The sequence below is a fragment of the Dama dama genome, chromosome 17 (genome assembly GCF_033118175.1).
Source record: "Dama dama isolate Ldn47 chromosome 17, ASM3311817v1, whole genome shotgun sequence".
Classification (NCBI taxonomy): domain Eukaryota; kingdom Metazoa; phylum Chordata; class Mammalia; order Artiodactyla; family Cervidae; genus Dama; species Dama dama.
This window is the reverse complement of record NC_083697.1, coordinates 35416479-35435009: the sequence shown is the minus strand read 5'-3', so window position 1 is coordinate 35435009 and position 18531 is coordinate 35416479. Positions and strand designations below refer to the sequence as shown.

The 18531-nt window shown below is 38.3% G+C and overlaps 1 protein-coding gene across 4 annotated transcripts in view; it reads right to left on the bottom strand.

Annotated features, from left to right (window-relative positions):
* UNC5C (unc-5 netrin receptor C) overlaps positions 1–18531 on the bottom strand; it is a 406962-nt gene that overhangs the window by 134567 nt on the left and 253864 nt on the right. For all 4 annotated transcript variants that reach the window (XM_061164372.1, XM_061164373.1, XM_061164370.1 and 1 more), the window contains one exon: positions 11529–11672. In XM_061164372.1, the coding sequence (XP_061020355.1) occupies positions 11529–11672 (144 nt within the window). The remainder of the gene's footprint in view (positions 1–11528; positions 11673–18531) is intronic.

Below are 18531 nucleotides of genomic sequence, written 5' to 3'. Positions count from 1 at the left end.
GTATGTGTGAGGAGATGGGTAGATGTTTATTTAGTAGATCATGATATAAACATATTTTTTATTGTAGGTCACTGTGAAAAAGATCTGAAAGATCCCGCAAAGCAAGATATCATTGCAGTCAAGAGCAAGATCTTCAGCTTGGACAACCTTGGTTTCAGATCCTGACTCTACCACTTGACTAGTTGTGTAGTCTTGAGCACACTGCTTAACCTCCTCTTACTTTAATTTCTTCAGCTAAAAAAATAAGCATGATAATAGTGACTCTTTTACAGGTTTATATATGGAGAAGCCTATATAAAATTCTAGAATCATGCCTTGAATATAAAAAGCACTCCCTGTAGTATTAGTAAATTTTAGTATGCTGTATCAACTTTAGGCATCACCATTAGTCAAAATAAACATAACCAAATGAGACAAAATAATTATGAATGTGGGAGACTAATGACTGAAAGTTATGTGTCACAAAGGAAAACTCAGGGATTACCATGCTGTGCTTGGAAAAAAAAAACAAAACACGCAGATTTCATTCCTAGGTTGGGATCCAGGAGTCCACAGTTTTCACTGGCCCCCAGGTATATCTGACTTACAGCACGAAAATCTGAGAACCACAGATTGATCGACTGATTGAGTATCTGTGGAACAACCATGATGTGCAGAGCACTGTGCTAGACCATGTAGGCAGAGGGAGAGAAGAGCCTGGAGGCCATGGGAACCAAGCCCGTCTCATTCTACACTGTGGCTCTTAAGACAATGAGTTCCTGTTGGTGTCTCCCAGTGTCGGTAGCCCTTAATTTTGTCCAGGCTGATGGCTGACATTGTCTAGCAGACACTGAAATTTCACATGCATCTAGGGAACATGCAGGTAACTTAAAATAAAGTTAGGCAAGAGAATTATTTTTGTCTTAAAACATTATCATCAACCTAGGCTGTCTTTGGTTTCCCAAACTGTAAGAGACATAGGTACAAAACCAATTCACTTTTTACTACTCAACTCTATGCTGCCATATAGGAATGCAGCTTCTGTGGGACACAAACCCTATATTTAGTTATAAAAATTTTGTTTTAATGTACTTTCAAATTGTTCCTCTAGCAAACAAAATAAGTCCATGGTCACATACACTACTTGTGTTCTTAGAGGGAAAAATGTGTCTTTCTTCCAATAATATAAAAGGGTATAATTCCCTGGTGGCTCAGATGGTAAAGTGTCTGCCTGCAAACCCAGGTTCGATCCCTGGGTTGGGAAGATCCCCTGGAGAAGGGAATGGCAACACACTCCAGTACTCTTGCCTGGAAAATCCCATGGACAGAGGAGCCTGGTAGGCTACAGTCCATGGGGTTGCAAAGAGTCAGACACGACTGAGCGACTTCACTTTTCACTTTGATGTTGTCATAGTAGAGTATAACTTATACTTAAATCACCAAATCTGGCTGTTAACAGGAAACAAACTATCATGAACCAACCAGTATAGCATATTTTGGGAAAACTAGATTAGTCTTTTGAGCTTTGAGCATTTATTAAAAGTAAAAATTCCTGAAAATGCTACAGAACCCTAAAAAGTTTGCCATGGTTTTCTTTTCCAGAAATAGAGTATCTTTGCTGGAATTGAAAAAAAAAAATCATGAAAAAATGTTATATTCAGCAATTCTTGTGGTTTTTAAATGGAAGGGACACAGTATATAAAAATGTTGTAAGTTTTCTTTTTTTACTTGCTTTTTCTTCTCAAATAATATAAAGATAAAACAAAACAAGGAACCACAAACCAACAAAAACATGAGGTTTCCTCTATGGTTAGATTGCAAAGTGAACTATCACATTTCTGTAAACCCGTACAGTGAATTGTACAGTAAAAAGAAAAGTTTATAATTCAGATTTACCATTTCCTAAACAAATGGCTTGGGTAAGTTATCTAATATTTCATTTCCATGCTTCTGTTTCACTATTTGTAAAGTAAGGATAACAGAATCTACCTCATAGGATTGTTGGAAGCATCACAAGAGTTAACATGCATAAGGGGCTTATAACAGAATTGGGCATACAGTAAGCATGCCCTAAATGTTGGTTACTAGGTCCCAGGATATTTTAAGAGACAAAAGATGCAAGATTTTGACTTTCTTCCTGTTATTGTTCTGTAATTTCCTTTTACTTTTAAAAAAACTAATGTTTTTGACCAGTCTTATGAATTTACCACTAACACTTTCAGAACATAGTAATTATAGGCAGAGACAGAGGTTAGAATGATCTTTGAGCAAATCAGCAGAAGGATTGTCTTGGCAATGTTTTAGTTTTGCCAAGGATGCCTATCCTTTACCGCACACGGTCATTTAAACAGAATCCTAAATGAACGAAGTCCCTGCAAAAGGAAGTACGCTTTCAGCCATTCTTCTTTATTTCTTGGTTTTGGGGGCATTTATAGAACAAACATATTTATATTCAGATGGTTTTGCTGAAGGGTTTTTTTAAAAATAAATATTTTAGAGCTGGAACTCCAATGACATCCATTACAGAGAAGAGGAAGAAAAAAAAAATCCCACATAAGCCACTCTTCTATTCACACTGCATCTTTAGTTTCAGAAAAAAAAAATGATTATATGTCATCACAATACTTTTTAAGGTACGTCTTAGGGATAAATAATCAGAAACATGCCAACTTTATGGATGAGGAACCCAATATATCAAAAAGTTAAGGCTCTTTTCTCAGAGTACAAAAAAGAACACAATGATTACAGACAAGCTTTTTTGCAAATAAGCAGTTTAGCCAGAAACTTCCCATTTCATATAGCATAAAACATCACTTAGGCGGCATATTTTGGTCCAGTGGGTTACCAGCCCTTCCTCTAGCACATAGCCCATACATGGATGACTTCCCCCCAAATATAACTTATGAGACAGTGTTCTATCAATTAGAAGTCTACTTCTCAGAACAAATATGAGCTATAAATGCGTATGGATTTGTGGGGCCTCCACGGATCTTGAAAACTTCTGTCTATATAAAAAAGCAAATACGTTTGGAAAAAGATAGACTAATGCAATCAGGAATGTGTTGTGGTTTTTAATCTTGAAACAGGAACCACATAATGAACTAATTAATACAACAGTTGACATTTATATGAAATGAGATATTTATTGTTAAAAATTTATCTGATCTAAAAATGTCTAAATTGTATAATTAATCTCACTTAATTCAAAATCTGGCCTCTGTAACTTCTAATGGGCTTGTTGTTTAGTTAACTAAGTTGTGTCTGGCTCTTTTGTGACCCCATGGGCTATAGCCTGCCAGGCTCCTCTGTTCACAGGATTTCCCAGGCAAGAATACTGGTGTGTGTTGCTATTTCCTTCTCCAGGAGATCTTCCCAGCCCAGGGATTGAACCTATGTCTCCTGCATTGGCGGGCAGCTTCTTTACTACTGAGCCACCAGGACTTAAACAGCCATACAAGGGATCCAACCACAGCTCGGAAATGCATGTTAGAAGCCAGGCCATTTACTCTGGTGTGCTGGCAAGCTTGCACTTGCTGAGCTCTACCAAGACACTTGGCATTAGGCTGCCAATTCTGTCACGGTATAACCTAAATCTTTCCAAACACCTGCTTTTTAAAGAGCTGCTGTCTCGTCAGAAATCTGAACGAAAGAAGGAAGTGAGCCACTCTTACATTCTTCCCCAGGTAGAGTAGGGGAGAATGTTCCAGGTGCGAAGGAAGAGCTATTGGCATCAGTGTATTACATTCTCTAAGCAGAGAAACTGGTGTGGTTGGCACAGACCAAGTAACAGGAGAGAAGTGGGAACCCAAAGCCTTCATACATTTCTGCATTATAAATAATAATCAGCCTATAACATTATCCATGCGGAAAATAAGATATTTTTGTAAATTGCCAGCTGACACAAAAATCAATCGTCACCTCCTCTCTTATTTGTATCCAGTGTGTTGCTTCAAGGCATGGACTTCTTTGCCAATCTGACCTGCTTCTCCATATAAGAGCTTTGAACTCAGGCAGGTTTTTTTTTATTATTTTTTTAAAAAATTATTTATTCAATTTGACCACACCAGGTCTTACTGGCAGCATGCAAAGATCTTCACTGTAGCATGATCTTTTAGTTGCAGTATGTGGAATGTTTAGCTGTAGCATGTAGGGTCCTCTAGTTCCCTGACCAGGGATCAAACCTGGGTCCCTAGCATCATCAGTGCCAAGCATTAGGCACTGACCACCAGGGAAATCTGTTGGTCAGGTTTTCAAATTTCTCTTTGTCCCTCATTTCCTCATCTGTAAAATGAGGATAATAACACCTGTCACACCAGTATTGGTGCAGGAATTGAATGAACCATCCAAAATTGGTCAAAGGGTACAAACTTTCAGTTACAACATGAATAAGTTCTGGGGATATTTTTGTACACCATGGTTACTATTGTTAATAATATGATATTGCATAATTAAAATTTGCTAACAGAATAGATTCTAGTGTTTCACCACTTGTGTATGGTCCTGTAAAAATTAGCATGAAAAAAAGAATGTAAAACTTGTCATGAATACACACACACACACACAGTAACTATGTGAGGTAAAGGAGTGATTGCAACAGTTCCTCTATTATAAGAATTCCAGAGCCCATCTATCCAATGTGAGACACATGTGGCTATGGAGCAATTGACCTATGGCTAGTCCTAACTAAGAAGTACTGTAAAAATTAGTATGAAAAAAAGAATGTAAAACTTGTCATGAATAGTTGTTTATGTTGGGTATTTTATTGAAATGATAGCTTAGATAGAGTGGACTAACTAACATATTATTAAAATTAATTTGGCCTCTTTTATGTTTGCTTTTTACTTTTTTAAGGATGGCTACAAGAACTGAAATGACATGTGGTTGGCATCATATTTCCTCAGATACAGTTGTTCTGGACAGTGTGTTAGGCACTGCAGACTTACAGATGTAAATGCAGCCTGTGTGACACCCACAGGTGGCTTACAAGGTAGCTCAGATCTCAGGAAAAAGGAGGAGTGAACTATGAGAGCAAGGCAGAGAAGTCTACCCTGTTCTTCCCTAATTCTTCCCAGGAACTGTCTTATTCCAATTTGTAGTCAGTGGCCTTTGTGATGGTGGCTGTGATTTATAGGTTTGTACACAGAAGAAAGAGAAACTCCTTAGGAGCTATCCTGACATCCCCAGGAAGATGGATTGTCTGTGCACATAGATCCACTGTAACTCCTGAATTGAGGAGAAGGGTGGACATGCAGAGGACTCCTCCATCCTCAGGCGCAGGGACAAAATTACAGTCCAATTATACTTGAATTGGCAGACAACTTCAACTTCTAGGACTGACAGCCCAGGGTGTACAGGAAGTGGTGAAAGAAGGAAAAGCTCTTTAGTTTTTGAAGTTAACTTGGTACTACTAAGTTCCAGAATGCACAAATAAAGTCGTTTGCATCATTATCTCTGTTGTTATGAACACTATTATCATTCACTAAGCAGTTGCTTTGTGTCTGGTACTATGCCATATGCTTTACAACTATATCCTAGTTTAATCTTAAAATAACCCTATCATTTTCATTTCATGGTTGATGGAACCAAGTCTCAGAGGGGTTAAATTGCTTGACTAAGGTCACGCTAGTAAGTGATGGAACTAGGATTTGAATATATAGGTCGACCTGGCCCCAAACGTTTGCTCCAACCACTCCACTTTGCTCTTCTTTTCACATAATGCCCACCATCCCCTGACAACAGCAACCACGACATCATCAACGATCACGACATCAGCAGCAGCGGCCAAGACATTTCCTGAAGAGACACAGGGTTTGATGACATTCTGCCTGCATTACATTTTCCTCCCTTGAACATTCCGAATTCTGTCATTGACTATAGTGAGGGACACTGGAAGAAAGAACCCAGTGAAACTGGCAGCTGCGTCACCATGGGGTTCTACTTAGACAGTCCTTACAGCGCCCCTCTGAGTGCCCTCAGAAGAAACCCCTCCCCTCCAAAGGAAGCTGCCGCACCCACTGAGGCATCGACCCTGCCATCTGGTAAACACATGTGATTCCAGAGCAGGCACGCTGTGTCCTCAGCTCATTCCTGGCCAAATCCTAACTCTGTCCTATTTCCTATTTTCCCTCTGCTCTGATTGAATCACAGAATTATTTTTGTATTTTATGTAGTTTGAATATATAAAAAATATATAAGCAAACTTAAATAAATAAAAGAATGGCTAATATTCATTTCTACTTTATAAACTTCTTAAAATAGAGCTTTTTCATGGAAGAACTATGGCTCCCTTTTTAGTACACACACATATATGTACTGTATACATATATACACTATTTATAGTATAGTACACATAGTGTACACTATTCACACATCCTGAATATAGATCAAATGAGATGAGAGGTAAGTGAACTTAATTATCTCTAGCATCATGGCTATCTTTATCTGAAAAAAATTTAAACTTTAATTGCAGTTGATGTGACAGCCATCTGTCACATATTACTGGGTAAAGCACCACAGCTGGCTTGAAACAGAGCAAACCAGAGAATGTGCAACCTTTCTGTAACATTAGTGAGGGCATGCTTGGTAGGGATCAGCTCCGACAAGGAGAATTCGAAATTTAACTTTTCTTTTCATCATGAGGTAAGTCTGTATGAGTAAATCTTTATACATTGGATGTTGTTCCTTGACTAGTAACATATGAGTTCAGTTAATTATGGAAGTACAAGCAAAATGCTCTTCAGTCATAATACACGAAGATGAAAAGGTGCTACGGGCAAATTAATGTCTTACTAGAAGAAGGGTTTGTCTTATTATTTGAAAATGTCAAACTACATTTAAAGGCCATGAAATAAATAGAAAAGTTTATTCTGCAAAGAAAGATAAGGTTCTTAAACGTTTGTAATTTTTAATATGGGAAACAGGGTTACATAAAGAGAAAAGTGCATATATTAATACTATTAGATACATTATGTTATAAATACATGAATACATATAAATACATGAATATATATGAAGTTGGCACCACACAAGAGTCATGATTTGTAATAATGAAGTCTTTAAACTTCAGCTTCTGGGGCTTCCGTGACGGCTCAGTGGTAAAGAATCTGCCTGCTAATGCAGGAGACAGGAATTTGATTCCTGATCCAGGAAGGTCACACATGCCATGGAGCAACTAAGCCCAGAAGCCACAACTACTGAAGCCCTAGGGCCTGTGCTCCACAAGAAAACTACTGTGAGAAGTCTGCACCTCACAACTAGAGAGCAGCCCCCGCTTGCAGCAACCACAGAAAAGCCAGCACAGCAACAGAGACCCAGTACAGCCAAAAATAAATTAATAAATTAATTAATTAATTAAACTTCGGCTTTTAAGCAAGTCAATTTATTATAAATTGTAGACTGGCAATTTTAAATACCTATTATACTTGCTATTAATGAACATATAGCAATGAAAGATAGTTTTATATCATTGTGCCTCTTTTGAATATAACTAGAAGCTAACTTTGAATTCATTTAATTATTTGACCAAAGCAATTCACTTGTTTCTTTTTAAAATGTTTGAAAGTATCTTTTTACTTCATAATTAATAAAATGAAATCTAAAAGATGTGTGATAGATGATTGTAGTGGATGACATCCATCTTCAGGACTGATCCCCTCTGTCGGGAGTGTTGATGGTGAAGGCTCCCAGACTCTCCCTCCAGAAATTGCCCTCAGTTGAGATGAGCTGACCTGACCCAGGTCATACAAGTTGGTGAGGGTGAACAGAAAAGAAAGGGCCACATCCACGGACTAGTCAATGTTGGGGATAAAGGTCTGCTCACTCCTGTGCCTCATGGTGGGACAGCTCTGGAGGGCCATCCTAATTCCAGTGTCCCCTATGGCATCGTCTTCTGTTGCGCCTGGGCTGCAGTTCAATTTCTCCCTCTGCCCAAGTCTATTCCTCCACAGATATTGTTCTAGAGAATACTTGTTAATATATTACCTGCATGCATGTCTCCATCTCAGAGTCTACTTCATAGAGAACCCACTAAGACAAAGAGAAAAATCCCTTTAGACATGCTCAGAGAGGAATGATTAATAGAGAGCAATGATGGTTATAATGGTCTTAATTGAACAAAATTTATTAAACATCTTTGATGTTCTAGGCATTGTGCTGAGCACTGAAGATATACAGTTAAGCAAAGCTGAATTAAGCAAAACGGATCTCAAGGAACTCATTGGCCTGAAACACAGACATTACAACAAGCGAATATAATTCAAAGGAGACAAGCCCTACATTAAGAGGATGGATGCACTGGTCTGAAAGGTTTGAGAAAGGAACCCCTATCATTCTGGAGACTGATGAGGCAAGAATGACTTCACCAAAGACAACTGAAAAATCCTTCAACAAGCTCAGGCCTTCTGAATCATTCTTTCTCTCACGTTCCACATCCAACCTTTCTCTTTCTCAAAAAAAAAAAAAAAAAAAAAAAATACCCCACTACCTCTGCCTTTAAATAAATCTAGAATCTAGGTCTCACCAGTGCCACAGCTTCTAATCCAGGCTGCCCTAACACTTCTCACAGCTGCGGCCTCCTAACTGGTCTCCCTTGCATCTGCTTTTGCTTCTCACGATCTTTTCCCAACAGAGTAGTCAGGTGTTCTGCTAAAATGGAAGTCAGGGCATGAACGCCTCTGCAGAAAACATCCCAAAGTTCCCATTTCATACTGAGAACCAAAGGAGTTACACCCACAGGGCCTAGACCATCTCCACACTGCCCTTCCTGTCCTCACCTTTCTTAACTCATCTAGGAGGCTCCTCTCCCTCACCCTCGTCCAGCCACGGTGGCCAATTCAGTCTTCATGGCACCAGCAAACGTTCCTGCTTCAGGGCATTTGCACTTATGCCACTCGCTGTCCCCTCTGCCTGACTCCCCCTCTCCCTTTCTTCAGGTTGCTTCAACTGCCAGCTTCTTCTGAAGGCCTTTTCTGACCACTGTCCCCAGCACAGCACACCCCCTTCCCCCACTATCTTTCTTCATAACACTTACCATCTGCTCTGTTACTGATTATTTACTTCATTAAGAGTGTGCCCTGAATTTCCTGGTGGTTCAGGGATAAAGAATAATGTAGGTAAAGCCTATAATGTAGGAGATGTGGGTTTGATCCTTGGGTCAGGAAGATACCTGGAGAAGGGAATGCTAACCCATTCCAGTATTTTTTCCTGGAGAATCTCATGGACAGAGGAGCCTGATGGGCTACGGTCCATAGGGTCCCAAAGAGTCAGACAGAACTTAGTGACTAAACAACAACAACTTGTTCAGCTGACACAAGCCTCTTGAAGGCAGGGATCATTATGTGTTTTGATTCTGGCTCCATACCAAATGCCTAAAATTATTTACTAAGCATAGTAAATACTTGTTGAATAAATGAATTTTTACAAATAATGAAAGGAAGTAAGAGAAAGGTAAAGCGCTTCAGGATGAATAACAGCTGAAAACAAAGAAATGGAAGTAATTCTAATCTAGTGTGACTAGATCAGAGACATTCTTTGTGGTCAGAGCTAGAAACTTAGGTTACATTATGTAGACAATGAAATAAGGTTGTTATGGGCTGAAATGTATCCCCCCTCCAAAATTCACAAGTTTCCTAGGCCAGTATACCTCAGAAGGTATTTGGAGCTATGACCTTTAAAGAAGTGGTTAAGTTAAAATGAGACCATTTGGGTGGCCTTAACCTCATATGACTGGCATCCTTACAAGAAGAGAAATTTGGATGCAGACAGTTACAGAAGGAAGATCATGTGAAGACATGGAGAAGATGACCATCTGTCAGCCAAGGAGAGGGGCTTCAGCAGAAACCAATATTGCCAGCACCTTGATCTTGGACTCCAGCCTCCATAACTGTGAGAAAATAAATTCCTCTTGTTTAAACCAAAAGTTGGTAGAATTTTGTTACAGCAGCTCTACTAAACAAATACAGTGATCTATACCATTGTAGGAAATTTTGACTTTATCTCAGAAGCCATTATGAAATTTTAAGCAGGGATGGAGGTGAGCTGAGGTAAGACCCGAGTTTTAGGAATCTTCCAGAATCTTGCATTTGTGGTAATATGGAGGAAGGGCTGGAAAAGGTGAAAGACTAGAATCATGGAGATTAACTGCTACGTGATTGTAATGGTTGGGATCTAGATCAAGCAGAAGGGAAAGAACAGGCAAGAACAGGAATTGTGGGAAGCATCGGAGCCAAAACCGTTTGAACTTAGTGACTTCCCAGGTGGCTCAGTGGTCAAGAATCTGAATCTGCCTGCCAATGCAGGAGATGCAAGAGATAGGAGTTTGATTCCTAGGTCAGGAAGATCGATCCCCTGGAAGAGAAAATGGGAACCCATTCCAATATTCTTGCCTGGGAAATCCCATGGACAGAGGATCCCGGTGGGCTATAGTCTGAGCATGCTTGACTGAGCATATGACATGATTGAGCAGGCATGGACACAGTGACATATTAGAGGTAAGTGACACTGACATCAATGCAAATTGAAATTTAATAAACTGCAGACATGCAAGGGGCTTCCCAGTTGGCTCTAGTGGTAAAGAACCTGCATGCCAATGCAGTAGATGCAAGAGACGAGAGTTCGATCCCTAGGTTGGGAAGATACCCTGGAGGAGGGCATGGTGACTCACTTCAGTATTCTTGCCTGGAGAATCCCATGGATGAGGAGTCTGGTGGGCTACAGTCCATGGGGTCTCACAGAATCAGATACAACTGAAGCAACTTAGCATACATGCTGGAACACACATGCCAAGGAATTCAGACAGTAAAATTTACATGGGTTTCAGTGGTCTCACACTTGAGGAAATTTCTCAGTACAGAAGCTTCAGACATTAAAGCAGCATTCATGCTGTTTGGGGTGTGAATAGTACTCACTGAGAAAAGGGTCTACAGAAAGAGCTGCAGGCAACATCTCCTTCTTGGGGATAATATGCACATTGGCATATTAAAGAATCTGGAAAGTTTTGCAATGAAGGAACTTCTTTAACTTTGTCCAAAAAAGTATTTCCCACATTTACTGATTATGGAACCCTTTTAACCTCTCCCTGAACGTATATTAGAAATATCTCCCTGAAATACTCTAGAAATTAATACAGTTTGGAAAAGAGTGGTGTTTTTTGATCCATTAGAACAGTTCTAAAATAAATAGAGAAGCTTTGCTGGGTAATTTCTATTTCTAATAGCAAAACTAGTCAACACTGTCCTAACAAATTGGCAGAATAAACTCATTAAAGGAATGTAGTTGTTTTCCTATAGCCTAATTACTATTAGATTAAAAAAGAACATTCAGTCTTTTGAAAGTGGCACTAATTCTTTCACATCCCTAAAGGAACATTACTCAGTGCCTCGAAACAAAAAATGAAATGATATTCTGATGACTTAAGGGGAAAGTGTAGCTCAAATGCAGAAGTCTGGGAGCAGTTTTCAGCCAGGGTTCTTCGACACCCGAGCAGGTGTGGTCAAGTTTTCCCATATTCCATTAGCTTCTGGAACCCACAGTGCCCCTGCATAGTGACTCACAAGCGATGCGCACGTAGGCTTTCCGGCTCTTGGTGGTGCCTGCCGAGCTCCAGGCCACACACTGGCACCAGTAATCTTCAGGCCCAAAGAGTTCTTCCACTTGCTGGCGTGAAATCTCAATGCTCACTTCCCGGACAATGAGACCTGCCAAGGCAAAGGAAGATTTAAGTCAGGAGAAGACTTGCACTAACAAAATACAAAACATCATACCTAATTTTTCCCCCAGTGATCCTTCTTAATGCCATGGACCAACAAATCACATATTACCTCTCATCTCCTCTGACTTTCTTCTAGCTCCAGTTACTTGATTCACAGCTGTCTCGTTCTCTTATTTGCTATTTGAAATCTTCTGGATTCATCAGAAGATGAAAGTGAATTAGACCTATCCACAAAAATCCTTTCCCCTTATTACCTAATATTCACCCACAACCAAGTTATCTTTCTCTGTGTATTCAAACATGAACTTGAATTTAACATCTTCTAAGGATTCTATCTTAATTATACAGGTTGTGTGTAAGATACCCATGTGCTAGGTTTACCTAATTCTTTACATAAAATGAGAGAGAATGACATAAAGCAATAATCATAGGTATATAAATCATTAATATGCATATTTATATACACAACTATATATATTTAGGTTTTATTATTATATGATCTAGTCCTTTATAAATATATGGTGATTTTTAAAAAAACTAAGTCATTTTAAATGGCTTCATTTATAATTAAGGCACATTGTTTTTTACTGAGAGAAATATTAGCCTTAGTTAACAAACCTCTGCTGCTCTAGCCAGAGAAGGAATGACTTTAAAATTTTCGTGAATTTTTGAAAGCCCAAATGTTTCTCTTTAATAACAAAGTAACCAAAATCCCATGAAAAATAAGGTGAATTCCAGTTAAAATGCTCAAATAATTGGAATTTATTTCACAACATTATATAATCCTAAAACAATAAAACTTGAACTTGAGTCTGGGATTATCATTTTAAGGGTATTTATCTTGTGATACCAAAGTCTAGTTCAGAGATTCATACTGAAATATGCCTCTTTGCATTGAGCAAGAAAAATTAAATTAATCTGAACAATCTAAGTGGGCAACTGCCACTTCTCTTGCACACACTTCTAGCATGGAGTGTCTTTGCGAGAACAGGAAGGGACACTCTTTAGGGAGTAGGAACATAAATGATGTATGAGCATCATGCATGAGCACAGTAAGAAAAATTAATTACATTACTTTGTATTGTTTATTCATTCATTCATTCATGGGCGAAATATCTATCAAGCATCAATTATGTAGAAAATATTGCACTGGGTACTTATGAAATTCTGATGAGTAAGATAGTCATTGCCCTTAATGAACCTTTATTTTTATGAGAAGGGCATGTATTAACTAGAGTTATAATAAATATATAAATTTATTATTTAATTACAATTGTGTTCAATGCTGCAAAGAAGTATAGAAGTAATGAGAGTGAATAACAAAGAGACTCAACATAGTATGAAGGATCCTGCATGAGTTAGACTGATTAAATCACATGGGGAGAGGGACAGGACACATGGTAAGAAGAGGAAAGGGAAGGAGGAGACTGGGAACCCAGGAGAAGATACCTGAGCACTGGACACAGAGAATACGAGCATGAAATGAACCCAGAGACAAGAAAGTGACCTATTCATAGACATTCTTGTAAACCTGCAGTTCTCAAAGTATGGCCCACAGAACAGCTTTATCAACATCACTTGGGCACTTGTTGAAAATGCAAATTCCTGGGCTCCACTCCAGACTCTGTGAAAAAGAAAAATTGAGAGTCCAGCCCAGTAATATTTTAACAAGTCCTCCAAGAATTCTGATGCATGCTATAGTTTGAGAACAACTGTTGTACACTGTGTTAGGATTTGGAATTTCTTTCTGAGAGTCAAGTGTTTTAAGAAGATGACATAATCAGATGAGAATAAAAAATGCATGCATATATTAATGTATAAATGAAATGACATATGATACAATGACATGTATAGGATATAGAGTTTAAGTAGCTCATAAAAGTTATGATTTCTTAAAATGTTTGATCTTGACTTCTTGGTATAAGAAACATGAAAGAGAAAACTGGTCAACCACTTGTAAAAGAATGAAACTAGAACACTTTCTAACACCATCCACAAAAATAAACTCAAAATGGATTAAAGATCTAAATGTAAGACCAGAAACTATAAAACTCCTAGAGGAGAACATAGGCAAAACACTCTCCGACATAAATCACAGCAAGATCCTCTATGACCCACCTCCCAGAATATTGGAAATAAAAGCAAAACTAAACAAATGGGACCTAATGAAACTTAAAAGCTTTTGCACTACAAAGGAAACTATAAGTAAGGTGAAAAGACAGCCCTCAGATTGGGAGAAAATAATAGCAAATGAAGAAACAGACAAAGGATTAATCTCAAAAATATACAAGCAACTCCTGTAGCTCAATTCCAGAAAAATAAATGACCCAATCAAAAAATGGGCCAAAGAACTAAACAGACATTTCTCCAAAGAAGACATACAGATGGCTAACAAACACATGAAAAGATGCTCAACATCACTCATTATTAGAGAAATGCAAATCAAAACCACAATGAGGTACCATTACACGCCAGTCAGGATGGCTGCTATCCAAAAGTCTACAAGCAATAAATGCTGGAGAGGGTGTGGAGAAAAGGGAACCCTCTTACACTGTTGGTGGGAATGCAAACTAGTACAGCCGCTATGGAAAACAGTGTGGAGATTTCTTAAAAAACTGGAAATAGAACTGCCATATGACCCAGCAATCCCACTTCTGGGCATACACACTGAGGAAACCAGATCTGAAAGAGACACGTGCACCCCAATGTTCATCGCAGCACTGTTTATAATAGCCAGGACATGGAAGCAACCTAGATGCCCATCAGCAGATGAATGGATAAGGAAGCTGTGGTACATATACACCATGGAATATTACTCAGCCATTAAAAAGAATTCATTTGAACCAGTCCTAATGAGATGGATGAAGCTGGAGCCCCTTATACAGAGTGAAGCAAGCCAGAAAGATAAAGAACATTACAGCATACTAACACATATATATGGAATTTAGAAAGATGGTAATGATAACCCTATATGCAAAACAGAAAAAGAGACACAGAAATACAGAACAGACTTTTGAACTCTGTGGGAGAATGTGAGGGTGGGATATTTCAAAAGAACAGCATGTATACTATCTATGGTGAAACAGATCACCAGCCCAGGTGGGATGCATGAGACAAGTGCTCCGGCCTGGTGCACTGGGAAGACCCAGAGGAATCGGGTGGAGAGGGAGGTGGGAGCGGGGATCGGGATGGGGAATACGTGTAGATCCATGGCTGATTCATGTCAATGTATGACAAAACCCACTGAAATGATGTGAAGTGATTAGCCTCTAACTAATAAAAAATAAAATAAAATAAAAAAAAAAAAGAAACATGAAAGAAGTGTCATCTGGAGATTCTAAAAAAGAGTGTTTCAGTACTCACCCTAAAATCTAGGACATTCTCATATGGATAAAAACACTCAGGGAAATTAACAATCCCCCAACAACAGCAGATGCTGACTCATTAGAGGATAGATAATTCTTCCCATCACGAGTGGATGAGAGTTGAGTCACAGAAACAACGAAGTCTTTAAGCCCAACTCATGAATCCCTGAACTGGAATGAAGCCCAGGAAAGTGGGTTTTATAAGGCCTAGGCAGGGCAAGGTTCTAATGGGGTGACTCTACTTTCAAACATTTATTAAATATATTTAATGTTACCTTAAAATTTTGGAAATTAGTAACGACTTTATGTTTAAATGGTGATCAGCTTAAAAAGAATTATCAAGTAACTGGCATATCCCAATCCTTGAAAAGATTACTATATTATTTCAGCCAATGGCCAACTAATAAAACAAATCTCCACAGTGAAAAACCAACTTATGAACAAATAGCACTACTTTCCTTCCTCTTTCCTGGTCCTTGCTTAGGCCTCTCATTTTCTTGTCTCATTGTAATTATTCTCATTTTTCTGATGTCTAGAAACCTGTACAAAGATGGAGCAGTCTTCTCTCCTCTCCTGCCACCTTTTTAACTCCACTCTGGTGTTTAATACTCTTGCCTGTTTTATTTGTTTGTACCTTTTCTGCTCATGCATAAAGTCAGTTACTGGAAAAGAAACACTTCCTCTAAAGGTTGCTGCAGTAAATTTACAGTCACCAAAGGGCTGATAAACCTTAGGACGTATGTAGTTCCTTAGGACTACGAGGGCTCTTTCCAAAATGTAGAGAGCAGCAGCAAAACAGGCTCAGGATATTAAAACCGCATACAAATATTTTGTATCCCAAGATCATAACTTCAGGTTTCACTCCCCCCTTTTACTTACAGCAATCAAAGGAAACCTAATTAAAAGCCAGGGAAACTTCACGAGGGCTACTGTATCCCTTTGCCCAAAGAGGCTCATGGATGTTTCTATTAACCACAAATCTAAATCCTTTTACGAAGCCACAGACCTACCCTCCTGCTACAGGGATTATTCACAGTATGAATGTTCTGAATTGTGTGGCCCAGGCTCCCCATGGGCCCAGGAGTCAGGCACACACTGATTTTTGTCTTCAGCTTCACAGATGCTCCATTCAGCAGGAGATGGATTAATTACAGTTGGGTACACTGGCCCTGCCACAGGCCCAAAGCTTATATTCCAACTTTTGGTCAGCACCACCAGAAAAAGAAAAAAAACTGAAGCATTAAGTATATAAACACTTACATCTTAGAATTGTCTAGAATTAGCTGCATTATTCAGACTCTGAGTTACCGGGTTACACATCATTTTTTTATTATCATAGGTAAGTTCATTACCTATGACATTTTGTTCATCAAACCAGAGACTAGTGGTTTGGGTAAAAGTAGGTAATGTCCTTTCTCTTTGAAAGTGAAATTTCAAATCTGCTTGAAGCCTTGAGATGGAAAAAGCAAGCTGCCTTGAAATTTGAAATGCCATCAGCATTACTTCCAAGGCAGGTTGCTTTGAAGAGCATTTGGGAACTTGAAATTGGTTTCAGGTTATTTAAGGGTTGGGAGAAATGCTTCGGTCTACAGGATTTACTCAAATACAAATGTGTATTTTCCATCCTGTCTGATAACATCAAAGATTTCCCATCATTGCTCATCCTTTAATAGTGGCATTTCAAGGATGCATGCTGTTTGAAGTTTGCAGTGATTTGCTTTTATAACAGGGATCATTGTGGCTTGGGAGCCAGAGTGTAGAAAAGCAATTAGCATACTATACCAAGAAGTCTTATAATGAGCATGAATATGTACTTGTTAATAGGGAGTTTCAAATGACTTTAGAAGTTCAGATATAAATGCAACCCTCTGATTGGATCTTTATGAGGCTATACATGAATATAGCAATAAAATCTGGTACTTGACATGTATGTCTTATCTTTAGCATAATTTTAACTTCTAATAGTGTTGATATCACTAACAGTGTTTTCCTAGAGATTATTATAAAGTGATCAAAATTTGTGATTAATGCTGCTATAAAATTATTTAAAGCAATATCCACATATCCCCAGAAATATAATCTGCAGTGCTATCAACAAATAGTAAAAGTTCACTAATGTCAAAAATTAACTGTTAAGTTCCAAAAATGTAAAGATGGATCAAGTATCACATCCAAGCTTGTGCTATTCATTTATCATGTTTATTAGGTGATACTCAAGTTATGCATCATCTTAAAATTTTTTTAAATGTGTTAACCAAATCTGCATCTTTTAATACCCCATGTATGTTTCACTAAAAAGCATCTTTACCTCATGTTAGTCTTAGGTGTTTCATGTGCCCCAGTTGTATTTTTCATTCCTCCCAATTAATCTTTCATATGCAAAGGGAAGTTTTGAGACACTTTGTTGTGTAGACCTGGCAATTCTATTTCTTCCAGTACTCGCCCTATGGGGAGAAGAGCTACAGAGGTCACTCTACCAAATCTCATCAGAATATATTCACATAGTATTTGGAAATGTACAAAGCTGCAGGTAAGGATGTTCTGGAATATACTACAACATTTTATTGAATTAGCATGTTTCTCTTTTTCATGCTTTCTCCTAGAGCTCAATCCTATTAGTTTTCACCAATATCTAAAATATGAAACATATCAGTTTGAGATATCTTAATATAAATTTAATCACACAGAATGCTATCATTATTTAAAAGGATGTCATACCATAAAAAATGTCAAGCCATTAGGACTTCCCTAGTGACTCAGAGGGTAAAGCGTCTGCCTGCAATGCGGGAGACCCAGGTTTGATCCCTGGGTTGGGAAGATAAGATCCCCTGGAGAAGGAAATGACAACCTACTCCAGTACTCTTGCCTGGAAAATCCCATGGACAGATGAGCCCGGTAGGCTACAATCCATGGGGTCGCAAAGAGTCAGACACGACTGAATGACTTCCCTTTTACTTTCATACCATAAAAACTGAAAATTATTTTAGTAACTTATAACTCTCACTAAAATAATAAATATGACAACTCATAAGGCAGAACTTTATAATTACAACATTGCTATTTGTTACACGAAGTCATTTGACAATCTTTAAAGTACATCAGGAAAAGCAGACACTGTAAATGCATAATTTACCAATTTCTCTCGGAAATGTTTCCCTTGAATTTTTAATATATAATATATAAACAGGCCACCTAAGTAACTAAAATTACTTTGTGCAATTGGGAATTGCAACTTACTAGTGTATTAGATTTATTATGAGTATATTTTGTTAAATTTACATTTACTGTCTTTGTGATATAGATGAATTTTCCTAAAAGTTAAGGAATAACATGGCTGAGACCGAGAGGTTCAAGAGATTTTCTTGGAAGAATTTTGTTCTTTTATGTAATAGTTTGATTTGATTCCCTTGTATGTGATAGCTTCTAGTCATTTGGTTCTCTGCGGCATTCTGTGTCCAATGAGGGTCTGTGTTTTATTTT